The sequence below is a fragment of the Passer domesticus genome, chromosome 18 (genome assembly GCF_036417665.1).
Source record: "Passer domesticus isolate bPasDom1 chromosome 18, bPasDom1.hap1, whole genome shotgun sequence".
NCBI classification, from domain to species: Eukaryota; Metazoa; Chordata; class Aves; order Passeriformes; family Passeridae; genus Passer; species Passer domesticus.
This window is the reverse complement of record NC_087491.1, coordinates 8,657,246-8,675,066: the sequence shown is the minus strand read 5'-3', so window position 1 is coordinate 8,675,066 and position 17,821 is coordinate 8,657,246. Positions and strand designations below refer to the sequence as shown.

General features: G+C 53.0%; 1 protein-coding gene across 1 annotated transcript; it reads right to left on the bottom strand.

The window, feature by feature from the left end:
• Positions 1-3,904: 3,904 nt before the first annotated feature.
• Positions 3,905-17,687, bottom strand: PLPP7 (phospholipid phosphatase 7 (inactive)). Its single transcript, XM_064393710.1, has 2 exons — positions 16,730-17,687; positions 3,905-4,733 (listed from the first exon to the last, which is right to left on the bottom strand). Exons 1-2 carry the CDS (start codon positions 17,178-17,180, stop codon positions 4,369-4,371), a joined length of 816 nt encoding a protein of 271 aa, XP_064249780.1. The 5' UTR covers positions 17,181-17,687; the 3' UTR covers positions 3,905-4,368.
• Positions 17,688-17,821: the final 134 nt, after the last annotated feature.

Sequence of the window (17,821 nt, the reverse complement as noted above, 5' to 3'; positions counted from 1 at the left end):
CGTGATCCCAGAGCTCTGGAGCCTCCTGGGAGCTTCAGCCAATTTGTTCCAACACTGCAATTAGCACTTCATCATGGCCAGACTGTGAACAAAGGCTGTAATACCACCCAGCCTGCTAAGAACCAGGTATTTTTCAGGGAAAGTTCTTTGGCAGGACTGGGCCCCCCCCAGGCCATTCAGCATCTCCTCTCTGCAGCAGGGTTTGGGCACGGATCAGCCTCGCTCAGGCTGTGTGAGGTTAATGGATTTCAAGCGACTCCTGTGATTAACTTTTCCTAAATCTCCAATTCTTTCGTGCCTTCTATTTTTATAAAAAGAAAAGGGAGGGAGGCGGTATTTACAAGGGATTTCACTCAAATAATGAAATAAATGTGATCAGCCGAGGGACCCTTAATCCGCTTTGACTCCTGTGTCCTGGGGAACGAACGAGCACGGAGATCTCTGCTGCTCCCAGCGAGGCACGGAATGAAACAACCCCACCCCTGCCTGTCTGGGGGGCAGAGCCCCAGCATCACCCCAAAATCAAGCACTGCCTGCAGACACAGGCACATCAGCCAGGCACTTGGGTCAACACCAGAGAAAAACACCTCTTTGGTCACCTGCTCCCACCTGCAGCCTACCTGTCCATTTCTCTGTGCTGAGGCAGGAACTGGCTGCATCTCTAGTTCAGGTGACCAAAACGACACAAAAAGCATCCTCTGTGTTTGTGTATCTTTCGTGTTGCAGCACCCTCTGTAATGGATGTGTCTCTCATTTCCTTAGGCTTTGCCCAATATATTAAACTTGTAGACTGGAAATTACATGGTTAATTAGCACTTTAATTAAATATCTTAACTGAAAACCATGCAGGTGATTCTCCCTAATTGGAACGAAACTTTAGAGCTTCAAAAGTGAGTTTGTGGCTGCCAGGGACACCCTGTGGGGCTGCAGGGAGCAGGGTCAGGGCTGTGACAAGAGCTGGGGTGCTGCACTGAGCTTCTGGGAGCCAGATAACCCATGGGTCCCCTCACCCCCCTCAGAGACATCCTGACTGAACAAAAGAAGTGTGTTTGCCCAAGAAAACCCAGCCTGGGCTGAACTAGAGCCACACCTGTGCTACTGCTGGGAGACCTTGTGTGACAGCCTTTCTAATTCTGCCCTCAATCCTCAAATCTGCCAACCCACCCTCACCATCTCCTGCAGGTCCTTCCCCTTCAGCTGCAATTTGTTAGAAAAACTGGGATAGATCCCATCCTGGGAAGGACGCAGACAATGAGTGAGTCCTGGGGGACAGAGAGGACCCTGCCATGGCAGGGAGGGCAGCACAGCCCTCATGTGGGAAAGGATTTGTCCTGCCTTCATTTCAGCACAGCCCCAGCTATAAATGTACAAAACAGCTTGTCTGGAAAAAAACACCAGCTTAGGTTGAGGAGAGGAGAACTAAACACCCCAGGCGTGATTGCCACATATGCCCGAAGATATAATCCAGATTTGCCACTTGCCCTGGCCCTGGAACCCTTTTTTCTCTTTTTTTAAAATTTAATAAATTAAAATCTCTTTTTGCTGCTGAGCATAATCAGCATTAGGGCGAGGGGAGGAGGGGCCTTTCACTGTCCCCTGCAGGATCACACACGAAATCATCATCACACAGCCTGGGACTCTCCCAGTGGCACCACGGAGTGCTGATGGCAGCAGTCCCCAGCCCACACACTGCACTTGTCTCCTCCTGGCCATTTTCTTAATTAATCTCTCAGATGAACTGAAAGGCAGAAGATGCCATGTCAGGACTTCGTCAATCCTTCTGCTTGGACAGGTCTTGGCTTGGAAGGACCACTCCTCCTCCCACGCCTCACAGGCTGAATTTGGGGATCTGAAGGTTCAGGCAAAACACTCACATTCCTGGACAATCCTGAAGGAGCTCAAACCATTTGGCTTTTTGTCTCCCCACATGGCCACGGTGAGCATGTGCACAGAGCAGCCCCAGTGTCCTGCTCCAGCTCACAGGGACAGGGGACAGGCACCCACCATCCATCCCTTGCTGTTGCTATAGAGACAGAAGCTGCTTTTCTCCACGGTTGTTTCTGAGCAGTACCTCCAGTGTGGCAGGCAGGGAGAGAGGGATCAGGAATGTCTTGGCATGCTGGGAGGGCAGCCATGGCTAAGGTAAGGCTCTGCCAGGCCTCTCCTGGTGCCTCTGTGCCCAAATCCACACGCATCTTGTTGGGGGGTCTCCCAAAAGCTTCTCTTCCATTGCTCAGGGCACTGAAGTACTGTGGGGGATAAGGGGCACAGGCTGCAGGGGGCTGAGGAGGAAGATTTCCTAGAGAAACTCTTTGTGGGAGAAAGCCCCAGCCTGTGAATCCCAGCTTACCCCTGGGAATTGCCCCAGCTCACCTCCCCCTGCTCTCCTGCCTTGCTTTGCAACCAAGTGCTGGGATGAGACCAGCTCAGCTGATCTAACCCACACTGGCAGCTTCTCCAGGCCATGCTCTCCTGATAACACCAGCAAAGATCAGGAGCAACTCCTACAAAGCCATTCTGCCACCCTGGATATTCCAAGGGAAGACAACACAAGTGCAAGGAATCCTGGAGCTGGTGACACGGCTGAAGAATCATCCAATCTATTTGCAAAGGTTCAGTAAATTCTGGAGCTACAAAGTGAGTGTTTCCCACAAAGCCATGGGAGAAAAGGCATCACCTGCTCCCTGCCCCTTCAGGAACCTGTCACCTCCAGCTGCACATTGGTGCATCACCCACAGCCAGAGCTCAGAACGTGCTGCCGTCCTTGCTAGGGATGAGGATAAACTCTGCCACATGTAATAGTGCCTGGAAGGAAGAAAAAGCACCACAGCTCACTTCTTCACAGAAATCTTCGCAGGAGAAGGAGGCTGACAAAGGAAAACCCTGATGGGAGGGTGGCACATCCCTGCTCCCACACACAGCAGCAGGAGGGAAGCAGGACAGCACCCGCCACCCCCGCTGCTCTGCCTGCTGCTGCTCCAGCCTCCAGGGACAACCCTGAGCTCTCCCCTCTCCCAACACGCTCGGTGACAGCCCTTCCCAGGGGACAGCTCATCTGTGAGCTCCGTGGGAGGCTTGCCTTTGAAGGACATGGATGCCACCCTCACCACACTCCTGCTCCAGCCTCGGAGCCGGCAGCTCCCAGGGCTCTGTGCTGACATCCCAGCTGGAGACACATGCCAGGGATAGATTTTCTGTTTAGCTTCTTTTCATATTAATCATCAAAGAGCAACAAATGTCAGCAGCTTGCAACAGTCATTAGCTGAATGTCTTCTTCTCACCAGCCCCTGTAGGAAGAGGGCTCCCAATGTGCAGGGTGAGATGACAGCGCAGGACCCAGCTGACTCCTCCCTGGCCTTGCAAGCCTGCTGAATTTTTCTTGGGATCCACAGGAGGACAGAGATGACCGGACCTCTCCATTCTGCAGGATTCATCCGGTCAGGAAAGATGCTATGTCTGATAGTATCCATCACCTGCCAAGCATCAAACTGTCTTCTAGAGACAGCTAGGCCACAGAGAACTGGAACATTCTTTTCAAAACATGGGATTTTCTTATGGCAGTTATGAGGAGGGATCTATTTAGGAGACAGCACGCTGAGCATGGCCATCACCTGGATAAGGATCCACCAGGCTTCAAGGAGGTCATTTGTCAATAATGGGAAGAGACCGCACCATGTCAGGGCATCGTGTGTCCATTACCAGACCAAAAACTCCTCACGCACCCTCACAGAACAGGTTTTCCTTCAGTGCCCTGAGCACCCACCTAGGCCCACCCCACCCAAAGCAAAAGTTTGCATCCCCTTGGGCAGCAAGACTTCAGGACCTGCTCCATGCTGAGTGTATATCTCAAAGCCACACTGGGCTCGTTTTCTCCCCTCCCTCATGATAAGAACCAAACAGGACAGGATTTTTATGATTATTTATTATCTGTAAAGCACCAGCAGTGTCCTGACTCCGTACAAGACACAACTGCTGGGCTTACAAAAAGAAAAAAAGCACTGTGGCCAAAATAATTTATCCTCTAAAAAGTTCACAAATGTGTTCTCAGGAAGCTCTCAGGCACTGCCCATCCTGAGGACGTATCAAGGTGCCAATGTGAGCCACCTAAAGAAGGCAGACATGGAGCTCATTTCTTTCACCTGTAAAGCTTAATTAGGCTGCTGTCCAAACACAGCTTGAGAATATGGCCAAACACAGGTATGGCCCTTGATTTCTAAAACACAAGAAACTTTTTTTTTTAAGGGTGGGGAAGCGACATTATAAAACACCACTACTCATGGAAGTTACAACTGCTTCCAACAAACAACACGTAGAAAATACTGGGAGGGGGACTCTCAAAGTATCTCCTAGCTCCCAAGTCCTCCACGTTCACCAGATGGATATCAACATCTGACACGTGTTGGAAGACATCCATATCAACTCCACCAGCCTGAACTGCAAGTAGCCGAAAACGAAGCCGGAGAGGACATCTGTGATGTGGTGCCGCCCGATCATGACGCGGGAGAGGCCCACACAGAGGGCCCAGAGGACCAGCAGGATGCGCAGAGGGATGGCCAGCACCAGGTGGTTGAGGAAGAACTTGGAGAGCATGGCCACGCGGCTGGCGTGCCCGGCGGGAAAGGCGTAGGTGTCCATGGTCAGGTAGTCCAACAGGCCAGGGTTGATGTCGTACGGGCCCTTCCGCTTGGCCAGCTTCTGCAGGCCTGCCACGATCATGATATCCAGCAGCAGGGCTACAAAACAGGACACAGAGAGGGAACAGTGAGAGACAGAAGAGTTGAGGGCAATTTTCAAGGCGTAACATTAAAGGGTTGTCATTGTCTTTGAATAAAAATTTTGGTTCTGGTCAGATGTCCATGGTGCAGCTCTACACAACTTCCCCATCCTCATGTCACCACCCAAATGCTGATGGACCCTCCCAGTTTGCCCACAGAGGAGGCAAATACCACAGTCACCCTCTGACAGAGGAGAACCCCAAACCACAGAGGCGAGCAACCCACCTGGGCAGGAAGAGAGCAACTGGCAAAGCTAAAATTGAAACTCTTTTGGCCCTCAAACCACCACTCTGGTGTTCCTGACACTGCCTCCACCTCGTGCTTCAGAAATGTCATGCAGCAAGGTCTCTGCCTGGGGCTCTGTGCCAGGCTGACCAGGCTGCAGTGAGCAGTTGCTGGAGGAAAGGTGCCCCACGGCACTTTCTAGGGTTGTCCCTTGTCCTCTCCCAAGCCCACCACCTCCTCCTGCTCAGAGCAGCCAGGGGATCACACCACGCTGGCAGATTTCTCACCATGCTGCCAGATTTCATTAAGAAAAGAGCATTAGGAGCCAGTGAGCCAAGGGGAACAATAAAGAAAAATGGGCTCCTGTGTTAGAAACAGCACCACAGTGTGTTGGAGGGTGGGCAACATCCTCCTAGACATCCCCCACCCATCCTTCTTCCTTTGCCAAAGCATCAAACATCCACGAGCCATTTCTTGTTTCTGCTCACCTCTTGCTCCCTGTGACTTTCTGCCTGCAAGTCACCCCACACAGCCCCTTCCCTGTGCAAATGCATTGGGGTGCCACACCTCCTAGCCCCAGCAAACTGGGCTTGTGATGGCACAGGCAGCTGCAGCTCTCTACACCAAACCACCTTTCTTCCTGAACAGCTCCAGGAGTGAAACCCATCAGCGCTTGTCTACATCACCCTCCTCTTCAGCCCACCCGCCTCGTCCCAGCCGACAGGTACTGTCATTTCTATTTCCTAGCATCAATTTTATTTCTCTTTAATCCCCTCATCTGCTTTTCCCCAACCCTCCTAATTAGTCAGAGAGCTGATTTCAGCTCCCTGCAGCAATGACAGGGACATATCTGCCATCACCAGCACAGCCTGCTCCCTCAGCAGGAATGCCAGGGGCAGTTGTTTGGTTCCCAGGCCCTGGTAAAGACCATTCCTTGAGAGCTGACAAGGCTTCAGGAGCATGGATGGGACTGTGGTGGTGGTGGGGATGGGAAATGAGATGGCACATGGGAGGCAGCTCCACCTGCCTGCTCAGCACCTGGCAGGAGCTGGAAGTGAGGAGCTGTCACAGCAGCTCTGCTCACCCACCTTCCCTGTGTGCCACCCCCAGCTCCAGCACTGCTTTGGGAAGGGGCTGGTATTTATCCTGGCAAAACCCTCTCCTTATGGCACACTGCTTTTCTCCCTCATCTGCAGGGCATTTGCATGGGGAAGTGGGGCAGCAGGACCTCCCTGAACCTTCTGCCCAACGGGTCATGCATGCCCTGGGGTCTCAGAGCTATGGAGCAGAGGAAAAGATCTGGGTACCAGCTCCTCCCTGGTATGGGCAGTAGCAGGAATCCAGGACAGACACAAAAAGCAGGAGATTCACACAGCAAAGGTTCATGAGTGGCACTGAACAAAGGTGTTGAGGCTGCAGCTGGCAAGGGGCTGCAAGGAGGCCAGTCACACCAGTGGCCTGTAGCATAACAATGGGTTTAGGAGGACAAGGACAACCAGGGACTGCCCAGCTCCTGCTGGATGTGACCAGCAGGCAGGGAGAGAGCAGGGGGAGGTCTGCAGCCTACCAGGACCCCCACCACACTCAGCAGAGTGGTTGTCTGCAATTTGCTGATTTTTTTTTTTTTTGACAAGCTGGCTGTGGGGAGAAAGGGAGGGAGGGATTTCAGACACAGGCTGTGGAGACCTGGAGCAGCCACTCACCCTGGCTCCCTGCTAAGGTCAAATGCTGTGAGCCCAGGCCTGGCTGACCATTACAGGGCTGCCCTGCTACACAGGGCTCTGCTCATGCTGAGCTTCCCAAATCACCCCACCTCAACTCCTCACCCCATTAAGTGACCCCCCCACAGCCCTGATCCAGCAAAGTGCTTCAGGAGATGATTTTCAGAGCTCATCAGCTGCATTTCCCACCAGTCCCATCTCACCCTGGACGAGAACTGTGTGAAACTGAAGCCCCACGTTGCTCTCTCGGGAACCCAGACTCATCAAATTCTCGGGAACCCAGAAGCATCAGAGAGATGATGCACCAGTGCTGCCAAGAGAAGACTCTGGCCCAAGCTGCTCTGCTGAAGTCAGCACCAATTGCATTGCTGAGAAGCCAAGCCAGGGCTCTGGAAAGAGTCTGGGCACCCCAACAGATCCCAGTGTCTCCTCCATGGTGTTCAATAAATTCCCTAGAGACCATTTCCCACCAAACCTGCCCATGGATCAGCAGCACAAGTGCCATGTGCTGTAGCAATGAGTGGTGTTCACCATGGCCTGTCAGTATTTTGCACTGGCAATATTTTTTTACGGTCAAAGGTGATGTCAGGGCAACTCGAGGGATGCAGGCATGTGTGCATGGAGGTGTTCAGGGCATGGAGAACAAGCCAAAGAGCAGTTCTAATAATCCTTTCATTCAGAAGATGAATAAAATGGGCCTTCAGTACTGCTAGCTTTGATTTTCGTCAAATGATGCACAGAAAGCAAAAAGCCTCGTTTGCCCACATTTCAAGATTGGAAGGCATGACAGCATTAAAACCAGGGCTTAATTTGCCGTTAAAAGAAAAAAAAAACACCAAAGATCCCTCGTCTGGTGCTTTTTCTGTCACTTCCCCTTGCACTTTCAGTTCCTCTCATGGAGATTTCTTTATGAAACAGCCTCAGCAGCCAGCCCTGGCCCCTGAGGTGTGGGGGGTCCCACTGTCCTGGGGTCTCTGCTGTTCTCCTTCCCAGTGCTGGGTCTCTGCTGTTCCCCTTCCTCTTCCCACTGCTGGATCTTTGCTGTCCCCCTGCCCAGTGCTGGGTCTCTGCTGTCCCCCTTGCCCACTGCTGGATCTTTGCAGTCCCCCTGCCCAGTGCTGGGTCTCTGCTGCTCCCCCTCCCTCTCCTGCTGCTGCCAGCACTGGCAGGGTGAATCAGCAGCCAGAGCTGCTGCTGCCGGTGCTGCCAGGGGCCCATCCTTCAGGAACAGCTACAGCCAGTGCCACTGGCCAGCAGCCCCCTCCCCAGCCCTATTCCCTGACAATCCCATGACCTCCATACCCACTCAGACCTTGGCTTGCTTCCTTCCTCCCCTTCATGCACATCAAATCCTCCCTCCTCAGGTGGGCACAGCATTGGGCAGCTAAGGGGTTAATTTTATCGGGTCCCCTCGGTGCTCCAGCTGCAGGTGGGTGTGTCTGCACTGGGGACTGTTCCTGCTGATGAACCCCCAGCCCCTGAGCCTTGCACCTGCCACCTGCAAATCAGCAGCAGCACCTTGGCTCTGTCCTTCCCTGGTCCCTCAGAGCCCTGCAAATCCTCCAGGCTGCCCTGGCTGGGGCTGGAGCAAGCCCAGCCCCAGGAGAGCCCACGGAAGGCAGCCTGCAGCTGATGCACCAGCCTGCACTGCCTGCTCCCTGGGGACCCTGGGGCTGTCAAAAGCACAGCAGGGATGGCAGAGTGCCACCTGACTGAGGCTGAGATGAGAGGAGCAAGAAATTTTAATGTGGAGCATTTTTTTTTTTTTCATCATGCCTTTCCCCCCCGAGTCAGGTAGCACTGGATTTAAACCAGAGGCATCACTGGATGTAAAATCCAGGTAGTGCTGTATTTGAGACTAAAGCAAGGATTAGCTCTTGCCCATTCTTGCTCCTTTCACATTTTTCTGAAAAAGATCAGGAATTTCCCTGTTGACCTGGTGTTAAGGGAAACAATCCTTCAGATTTCCTCACAAAACCACCCAGTCCCCAAATCCTACATTAACATCTACAATTTCCTTAAAACACAAAACCAAAGAGCAAGTCTTGTCTTGCCTGTGACAATTTTAGCATCAGAGATCACCTTGGCATTGTAAAAAGCCAACATCTGGCATCAGATGCACAGTAAATGAGCTGAAAGTGAGCCCCCTGGGCAGGCATTTTATATCTATTAATAAGGAAAGGAAAACAATTATCTGCCTTGCTCCTACCACCAAATGTTAGGAGCCCATTAGGAGCAGAGAGGTGAGCAGAGAGGAGCCCTGTGCAGGCAGGGCACAAGGACAAACCTGAACCATCAGCAGCAGAACCAAACCAAACCCCAAAGCTTGTATTTAAAATGAATTTAAGCAGCTGGATGTCCCCTGCCACCATAAGGTCCTTTCTGTCCCCGAGGTGGCATCTCTGCTGCTGTCCCTTAAGGCTGGAGGAGGCTGAGGATGGTGTGAGCCCCCTTGGGGACATGGTCTGCTCCAGGTTGGAGGCAGGCAGTGTCTCCAGGGAGGGAGGCAGATTCCAGCTGGGGTGTTTATATAAACATGTTATCAAAACCACAGCTGAAAAACAACCTGGGTGCAGCTCTAGGGGCAGGGGGGGAAGGAAAAGAGGAGAAAGCCAAAAAAGCCCTTGGCCTCATCTGCTCCTGCAGCCCAGATCCACGTGATGGATGTCTTCCAGATCCACACACATGGGGCTGCTTGCAGGAGACAAGGCTGCTCTCCAGAGCCCAGCCTTGAGCTCGGGCTTGGAAACAGTCACAAGCTGGACTCAGCCTCCCAGAACCACGGCTGAGCACATGGGGACAGGAGAACAGGGAGGGAAATGCCCAGGAATGAAGCGTGAGCTCATTACACGGGCTCAGGAGGATCCCAGTGTGGGAGCAGATGTGCCTCAGACAAGATGTGCACAGAGCAGAGCCAAGCTGGGGACACCTCATTGCTGGAGGTGGCTTGTGCTCCCCACTGCAGCTGCTGAGGCCATGTGTCTTGGCCCTCCAAGACAGGCTTGGAAGGTGCTCTATTGCCCAGATTACCCACCCTCACTCAGCAGTGAACTCTGGACAAATGCCACCAGTCCCAGGAAACCGTTTCTTTAGTTCCATAATTAGAATTCATTATTTTCCCCCCCCCATTTTTCTTTTAACTTATGTGCCCCCTCCTACTCCTTCTGAACTTCCCAAATCTCCTGCAGGCATTAGGCTCCCTGACCTGGAAAATGAGCTGTTTGCAGCCTTATCTCGTTGACATTAATGAAAGATGCAGGTTTCAAAAGAATCTTCACCCTCTCTCCAGTGGAGTCAGTGGCAGCTCGAAGAGGTCCACTCTGGAAATGAACCCCTCCATTCCATTTTGTTCCCCAAATGTGGCACTATTGGGTGTAAGAGCTGACAAAAAGCACAGATGGCATGACACATTGAAGAGCCAATGAATCAGGCATTTTGCTGTTTGAGGGGGGTTATTTTTTGGCTGAACAAACATCAGTGTGGGGTAAGTGGTCATGGGGAGGTGATAAAATAGTGGAAAGCAGAATTGTGCAATTAATTAAAATAAAACCCCACAACAACTAAAAATAGATTTGCTATATTCTAGATGATTAGAAGCAGCCCTGAGTGCAAACACAGGCTGCCTGGAGTTCTCCTCTTGGAAACACTGTGCCCTGGGAGCTGGGAAATGTGTGCTCAGCATCAAATACTGAGCAGAGCTCTTCACTGGGGGCTGCACAGGCTGGGGAGATGCAGGCAGGAGGGGGAGCACAGTGAAAAGGGCTCGTGCTGCTGGGGAAAAGGAGCTGAGCAGCCCTGAGGAGGCTCCTCTGCCTCCCAGAAGGGCTCTGAGAGTTTGAAATGCTCCTGCACCCCATGGCAGCAGCACAGGTCCCAGAGCCACATGCAGCAGCACCTGCAGCACTGTATGGGACGAGCTGCAGGAAGAAAAGTGCCTTGGGCTGAGGAGCAGCAACATGGCTCAGCCCACAAAGGCTGGGCTCCTTGCTTGGCCTCAGTGCAGACTGGGCTCGAGTTCCACCCCACTGCTTTCAAAGAGGCAAACTGGCAAAAAAAAAAAAAAAAAAAAAAAAAAAAAAAAAAAAAAAAAAAAAAAAATTAAAAAAGGGTCTGATGCTGTGATACTGTGTGCACCCAGATCAGGTGCATCTGCCAGCATCCCTGTGCAGATGGAAATGGTTCTCTGTTCCAGGTTAAAGCATGGAGGTTTCCTCAAAGTGGAGGAAAAAAAGAGATTTCATCGGATTCCTCTCTTTCCCACCCCATTCTCCACCCATCCTGACCCGGAGCAGGAGACCCGGGCTCTCCCTGCCTGCTGCTCCTCCCAACAACTCACCTCGCTCCCCCACCTTCCCCTTCCCAGCCAGAGCTCCTGTCAAGGCGTGTTAGAGGCAAACACACTCAGCATTTCCTGGGAGCTCCCTTGGGGCCAGAGCCTGCCTCTGCTTCTCCAGCTCTGCCCGAGTGGAGCAGCTCCTGTCCCCTCTGAGCTGCAGGCAGGGGCAAAGGGAAGTTGTTCCCGGAGTGACAGACACAAGGATGACTCATTTCCCATGTTTATTCCCCCTCTTCCCATTCAACAGCCCTCGCACTTCTTTTCTCTTTTGCTCTGCGTTCAGGCTGGGTTTCTCTGTTGGCTCTGCCAGGGTCGGATTCCAGCTCCAGGGCTGGACTCCAGCTCGCTGCACACTCCCCAAGGGCTGCACTCTGCTGCCTGCAGGGCTCACAGCATCCCCAGCAGCCAGCCAGCACCTGAGCAAATCGCTGCTGCCTGGTACCCAGGGCTGATCAGACCATGGGTCTGATGGAGACACCCTGCAGGCCCCTGGAAATACCCCAGGGCCTGCTCCAGCCTGATGAGTCCCAGCCTGTCCCTGCCTGTCCTTTACCCGAGGGGACACTGCAGGGAGCAGGACACGTTCCTGTGGAGGAAGCAGGCAGGAAGGGGGGCAGGGAAGCCGGGAGAGCTGCTCAGAGATGCCTGAGCTCATCAGCTGTGAAGGGATGAAGGCTGAGCACAGCACCCACCAAAGACCACGGGCTTCAGCTGCTGTATCTGGGCAGAACAGAGGCAGATTAGCAGCCTGGAGTGATAAAGAGCAGTGTTTAATGCCAGGCTGGACCTGTGTCTAAACACTGGATGCAGGGGCATCTGTGCTGTTCCCTCTGCCTGGCACCTTCCATGGGTCACTCGTGTTGGGTTATTTGGCATTGAAATGTTTCCACCTCACTGGGCAGATGTGCTGCTGGCTCAGTGAGACCTTGGTGGGCTCTGGCAGGGCTGGGAGGGGAGTGGGACAGAGGCTGAGCCCCCTCCATGTGCCAGGCTGCCCAAGGAGGGATGGTTCTGCAGCTCCTGAGCTGCTCTGCCCATCCCTGATGCAATGTCCTCTGCCCTGCCTGGCTCAGGAAATCCCTCCTCTCACAGTGCAAGAATGAAAGGGGAAAAAAATAGACACATCTGTCCCCAAACCATCTCTGGGGCTCTGGGCTGAGCCAGCTCTGCTGGGTTCAGACCAATCCATCTGCCGTGCAGCTCCCCAGCCTCTCTGCTGGGTCTGGGCTGCCCTGAGGCTCAGCTGACAGGATCAGCTCCTCTGCACTGCCTGGGCATCTCATCTCATCTCACCCTGTGACCTTTACCAGCACTGGGTTGCACTGTCTGGATTTTTCATCACACAGCCTCCAAAGAGAAGCACGACAATACCTGAAACACGTCTGTATTGTCAGAACAGGGTCACTGGGGTCTCGAGGGGCTTGGTGAAGGCATTTCTTTCTCTCTCTCCTTCCTAATCTACCAATTTCTTGCAAATCTGGTCTTGCTTGGAAGCTGCCAGGATGGGACCACAGAGTTCTGACCATATATACGAATTTATAATTTTCTTTCTTAGGGGGTCTGCAGGGACTATGCTTCAGAAGATCATGGCTTGGCTCCTGGTCAGAGTAAAGCTAGGTCAGCATTCAGGAAGAAGGCTGGACAGAGCAAGAACTTCCTCCTTGCTGACCTCCAGGAATGGAGGAGCTGCCCTGGGCTCCCTCCTTTCCTCCTCCTGCGGCATTCACCCATCCCCAGCCCACACTGCTGGTGCTACACCCATGCCCTGAGGCAGTGCTGTGCTTAACGGGATAAATGCTTAGTGACAGCACCAAAGAGCCATCCTGCCCCTCCAAGGGGATGCAGAGCCAGCTGGAGGTGGCTGAGCACCGGGACCAGTGTCACTGAGACAGCAAGCACAGAGAGGACAAGGGCTTCCTCTTCTCCCAGTCTGGATGCCTGTTCCAGAGAGCAGTGACCACAGCAGAACCAGTTCAAACCAAACACAAACACAATTTTATGTGCAAGGACGACCCACCCAGGTACCTCCCAACAGCAAAGGCACCCAGCTGGATGGCACATAACTAAACACAGCAGTGGTGTGGCTGTAAACACAAGAGAGGGGCCTCACTGGAGTGACCACTTTGGGTGGGCAACCACATTCCATCCCCAGTGACCACATTCCATCCCCGCTGCAGGGAGAAGGTGCCTGGATCTGCAAAGACCATCAGTTCAACGAGATCAATCTGTTTAGCTTAATAAATAGGAGGTGAAGAAATTACTTGAGCACTATCCAAAATACTGAAAGGCAGAAGAGATGTTGGCTGAAAGAGCTGGAGAGAGAAGGGTATGGAGACGCAATGAAGGGAAGAGTCCAACTAAAAGCACTTGTGAGAATCCCTAGCACTGCAGTAATACAGAAATGGCTCTGACAAGTTCACCCTCACTTGTAACTGCACATCAGATTGAGTGTTTGGGTTTTTTCCCTTAACAAATTGAACAGGAATAAATTAAGGGATGTGCTACAGCCTGTATTTTGCCGTGGGTTAGATCGATGATCCAAATGTTCTTTGCTGGCTTTGCAGTCAATGAATCACTAAATTTGGATCCACATCCTCACCAGATGGATCAGAACCAGAAACCGAGGTACTGCTGCCCCCAGGGTTTAATGGAATTTCTGTCTGGTTCTGAAGCAGATCTGGGCATTTTACTGAAAGTTTTATAACTGCTTTCCCCCTGCAAGCCCGACTGCAAAGTTCAAATTACTTTCTAAGCACCTTAGTTTTCACAAAACCCTTGTGATTGCAGAGAAAAGCTTGAATAGTCCTAAAAGTTCCAACACTAGTAGACAAATAAAATGAACTTTATAACTGGGGGATTTCCTGAGTTATGATTTTCTCAATTTAGCCAAGGGTTTGTGAACCTTCTGCCTGACTTTGGCTCAGCCAGGGCTGATGATGCTGAGACATTCTTCCTGAAAGTGTGTCCTGGCAGAGGGATTTTTACAGTGGGCACAGATATCTGGTTTCTTCCATCTTTTCAGTACCAGGCTGTGTGTGCTTCTCTGGCTGTTTGGCATTTGCTGGAAAAGATTACTGTGAGAAGGGGAATCAATAAATTCCATCACAGATGACAAGCATGGAGGGAAAACATTGCTTGGGGTTGCTAATCAGCATCTGCAGTGGGGATGGATGGAGCATCCCAGGGTCAGACCCCTCACCTGAAATGCCCCCACATGTGCTGGCAAAGGCCCTGGTGGGAGCTCCTCCTCCATCTGCAGTGGTGCCCCTGCCAGGTTCCCAGTCCCCTTTCAGCAGTCTCCTGTCTCCTGGCCTTGGAAGCCTGATTGCAAATCCTAAACAAGTGCTCTATGATGGGCTGGCTCCCTGCCCAGAGACTGCATCAGAAATTCTGCTTGATGTATCAAACCCTCAGCCAGCCAGGGGAAGGGAGGAGAGCCCGGGAGGTAGGGAAGGGGTGCCACAGACAACCCCAACTTCCCTCTTCCAGCAGGGAAGCACCAGGAGGTTCCCTTCCCTTTGACCTGTGCCTAAACAGGAGAGCTTTTCACCACGTCCTGGTGGATTTGAACTACAGGAAAGCAGCAGCAAGAGGGACCAAGGATGCCAGACACAGCAGTGGTGCCACGACCTTCCTGTCTACACAAGACCCCACTTTTCTTGGGACCTGTTGAGGTCCACCAGCCCCAGGCTCCCAGCCAGGCTCCTTCTCCACCAGCAGTGCAGATATCATGGCAGCAGCCACTCAGATACTCAGAGTTTCTGGCTGCAATCTTAAATATCAGCCCAAGGCCACTCTCACAGCAGAGATCTGCTCTGTGGGGTGACACAAGTCCTCCTGCAGAAGCTCTGACAAGAGAGGCTGAGGGCACCTTGGCCAGTCCCACCAGTCAGTGCTGTCTTTTCAGAGGGAGCAGTGGAGCCCTTTGGAGGTTGCCAGACCTATGGAACTGGCCTTCACACCAATTATTTCCTGTCTGGCAGGGGGAGAGGAGGGGTGGAAGTAGTGTGTCTAGGCAAGGGTGCAAGACTCCAGAACCCCCAGCTTGTCCCTGGGCACCACATTGGAGCTCAGGAGACCTGGAGGTGTGGGTAGTGATGCAGGGATGAGCTCTCCCAGTCACCACTCCACAAAGTTAGAACATGACCCTGAAGTGGCTTTGCATTTGTCCTCAACAGAAGGGTGAGCAAACCTCCCTTGTTTTTAAGCCAAGAGGGGCACTAGCTCTTTGCAAGGATCTGAAATATTTTGGAGTCAAAGCAGTCGGTTTTCAGGCTCCAACCCTGTCAGAGGCTCTTGGGTCAAGATACATCTGGAAGCTGTGCTGGCCGCTGTTAGTCACCTGCTATTTCATCCTCGTGCCCTTTTAAATGGCTCCTGTCCTCCCAGGAGGGGCTGACCCAGCACTGAGGAGCCCCTGCAAGAACTGCTGATGTCGGCGGGCTCTGCATCACGCTGGAGCTATTCTGGCTGCTTCCCTGCCACGGGGACATCTCATCCCCCATGAGATGTCACAGCACCAGGACAGTCTCCTCCAAAGGCACGGGGGAGAAAAGGCAGCTACCACTGTGCTTTTCAAGCCCTCTCTGAAGGATGAACTTGTGAAAGAAACCCCAAACCTGGGGCCACGTTGCTGAGCTGTGTCACATCACAGTCAGCCCCTGCAGACAGGACGTCCCTTTCCTGTGGTGCTTGTGAAATAAAGTGTCCCTACAGTGCCTCAAAATGCTCCCTGAAGAGGAAAGGGTCTAAATCCAATGTTTTCAATTTGTCCTACCAACCAAAAGTGGGATTGCTGAGTTTTTAGGGAGGGTGAACACCAGGGTGGGTCACAGCCAGAGGAGAGGGTGTTTAGTCACAGGGAAAAATAGGATAACTGGACCCTGTGCCAAGGCAGAAGAGAAAGAAGAGCAAGGTCCTCAGGTACACGTGGCCTGGGCAGGCTGGGGCCAGGATCTAAGGCAAGTCACAGCTAGAGCTCATCCTGGTGGGCCAAACCCTTCAACACATCCCAACCTCCAGAAACAGGGACACTGACCACCACCATGCAAGGAAGGACTGGCAGGAGAGCCAGAGGCATCCCAGCCTGCCTACACAGCCTCTGGGTCAAATTAGCACATGGAAATGGGGACAGCAGCAAGAAAGGTACCCAAGGGAAGGAGGATGTGAGAGCAAACTGCAGCAGGGAAGGTGACAGGACTCCATCACGTGGAGCCTGGTCAAGAAGGTGACAAGGGGATGGAAATAGCATCCTCAGGAATGAATCCAGATATTAAAGACTAATATCTTTATGATATCCTATCAAACACCAAGGCAGATGACCACAGATTAAATAAAAGACACCACTGCTGGTATCCACCCTCCCACCATGGACACTCCCTCGGTCTGACAGGACAGCCCTGCCCCAGGCACCACCAGGGGCCTGTCCCTGCTCCACGGCTGTCCCCAGCTTCCATGGTTACTCCACCCCTCTTAGACACCTTCTTGTGCCATCCATCACCCCCAGCACCTGGGACTAGGAGGGCCAACAAGGGCAGCATTTACCCTAAAGGTCACTCCCTGCTTCCCGAGCGCTCCTGATGCTGGGAGCAGCCAGAGGAGGAGTCCCAGTGCTGCTGTCCCCTGGGAGGAGGGCTGGCCTTTCCGGGCAGGGAGGGAGGTTTGCCACTCACCTAGCAGCAGGTTCATGAGGACCTCTTGGCCTGCCAGCGTGCTGCTCTTCACCAGGCAGATGAGCGTGCCCGCAATCCAGGGGATGCCGTGCCCCGTTATCCCCAGCAGGTTGATCATGGAGCGGGCACCTCCCCAGGAGGAGGCTCTGTTGGCACACACTCCCAGCCTCTTGGACATGCAGATATCGATGGCCAGCAGCGAGTTGAAGGCGATTCCCTTGAAGGAGGGGTTGAGCTGCATGCAGTCCTCCTCGGGCAGCTGCTGCGACTGCCGCCGCTCCTTGGGGCCGGCGTTCTGGGCCCCGGCTGCCCCGGCCTGGCCGCTCTGCTTCCTGCTGGAGCTCCTGCCCTCCTGGTTCCCCTTCAGGGGCTGATTCAGGGAGAGGAACTCAGCCCTGTTGAGGACGTTGTTCCTGTCTCTGGCCCTGGACCGTGGCTGGGATGCTGGCATTGCAGTCTCTCTTTAACGCAACCTGCTTTGCAAATACCGGGAAGGAGAGAAATCCCTCTTCTCCCTGCAGAAAGCTTCCCCCACTCCCACCCTCACAAGCTGTGAATTTGGGAAGCTACAAAGGTTCCCCTCTGTTGCAGTTGCCCCCAGCACAGACTGCAGCTGTTAAATATAGAGTAAGGAATGCACATGGCTGTTTACTTCATGGGCCTAGCAAGCTTGGAAGGAAAATTAATGCCAGGCTTGGCAGCCACTCCAGTGCCAGGGAAAAAGCTTGGACAGCCAATAGATATGAAGAAGAGGAGGGAAAAACATTGTGCCAAAGGTTGGTTGCTTCTGGCCTGGTCTATTTAAATCTTCCAATTGCTTATTCCCCTGGGCTGCAAGGGAAACTGGGAAACGTAGTTCTTTTTGTGCTGCAATTCACATTTCAGCACCAGAGTCAGGGCTGGAGATGATGGCATCCCCCTCCTCAGGGGGGCTGTGCTGCCTGGCTTTGCAGCACCAAGACCAGGTGTCACTCAGGCACTTCCCCTCGAGGGGCTGTCCCCCAAATCTCCGTGATTAATCTGTTCTTCAACTCCTCCCCCCATACCTGGGCACCCTGAATCCCCCCCTGGCACGGATCCCTTTCAAAGCAC

Coding starts and splice junctions, on each gene's coding strand:
- PLPP7 (XM_064393710.1), bottom strand. CDS start 17,180: ATGCCAGCATCCCAGCCACGGTCCAGGGCCAGAGACAGGAACAACGTC. Junction 4,734..16,729: donor CCTCATGAACCTGCTGCTAG/GTGAGTGGCAAA, acceptor CCTGTTTTGTAG/CCCTGCTGCTGGATATCATG.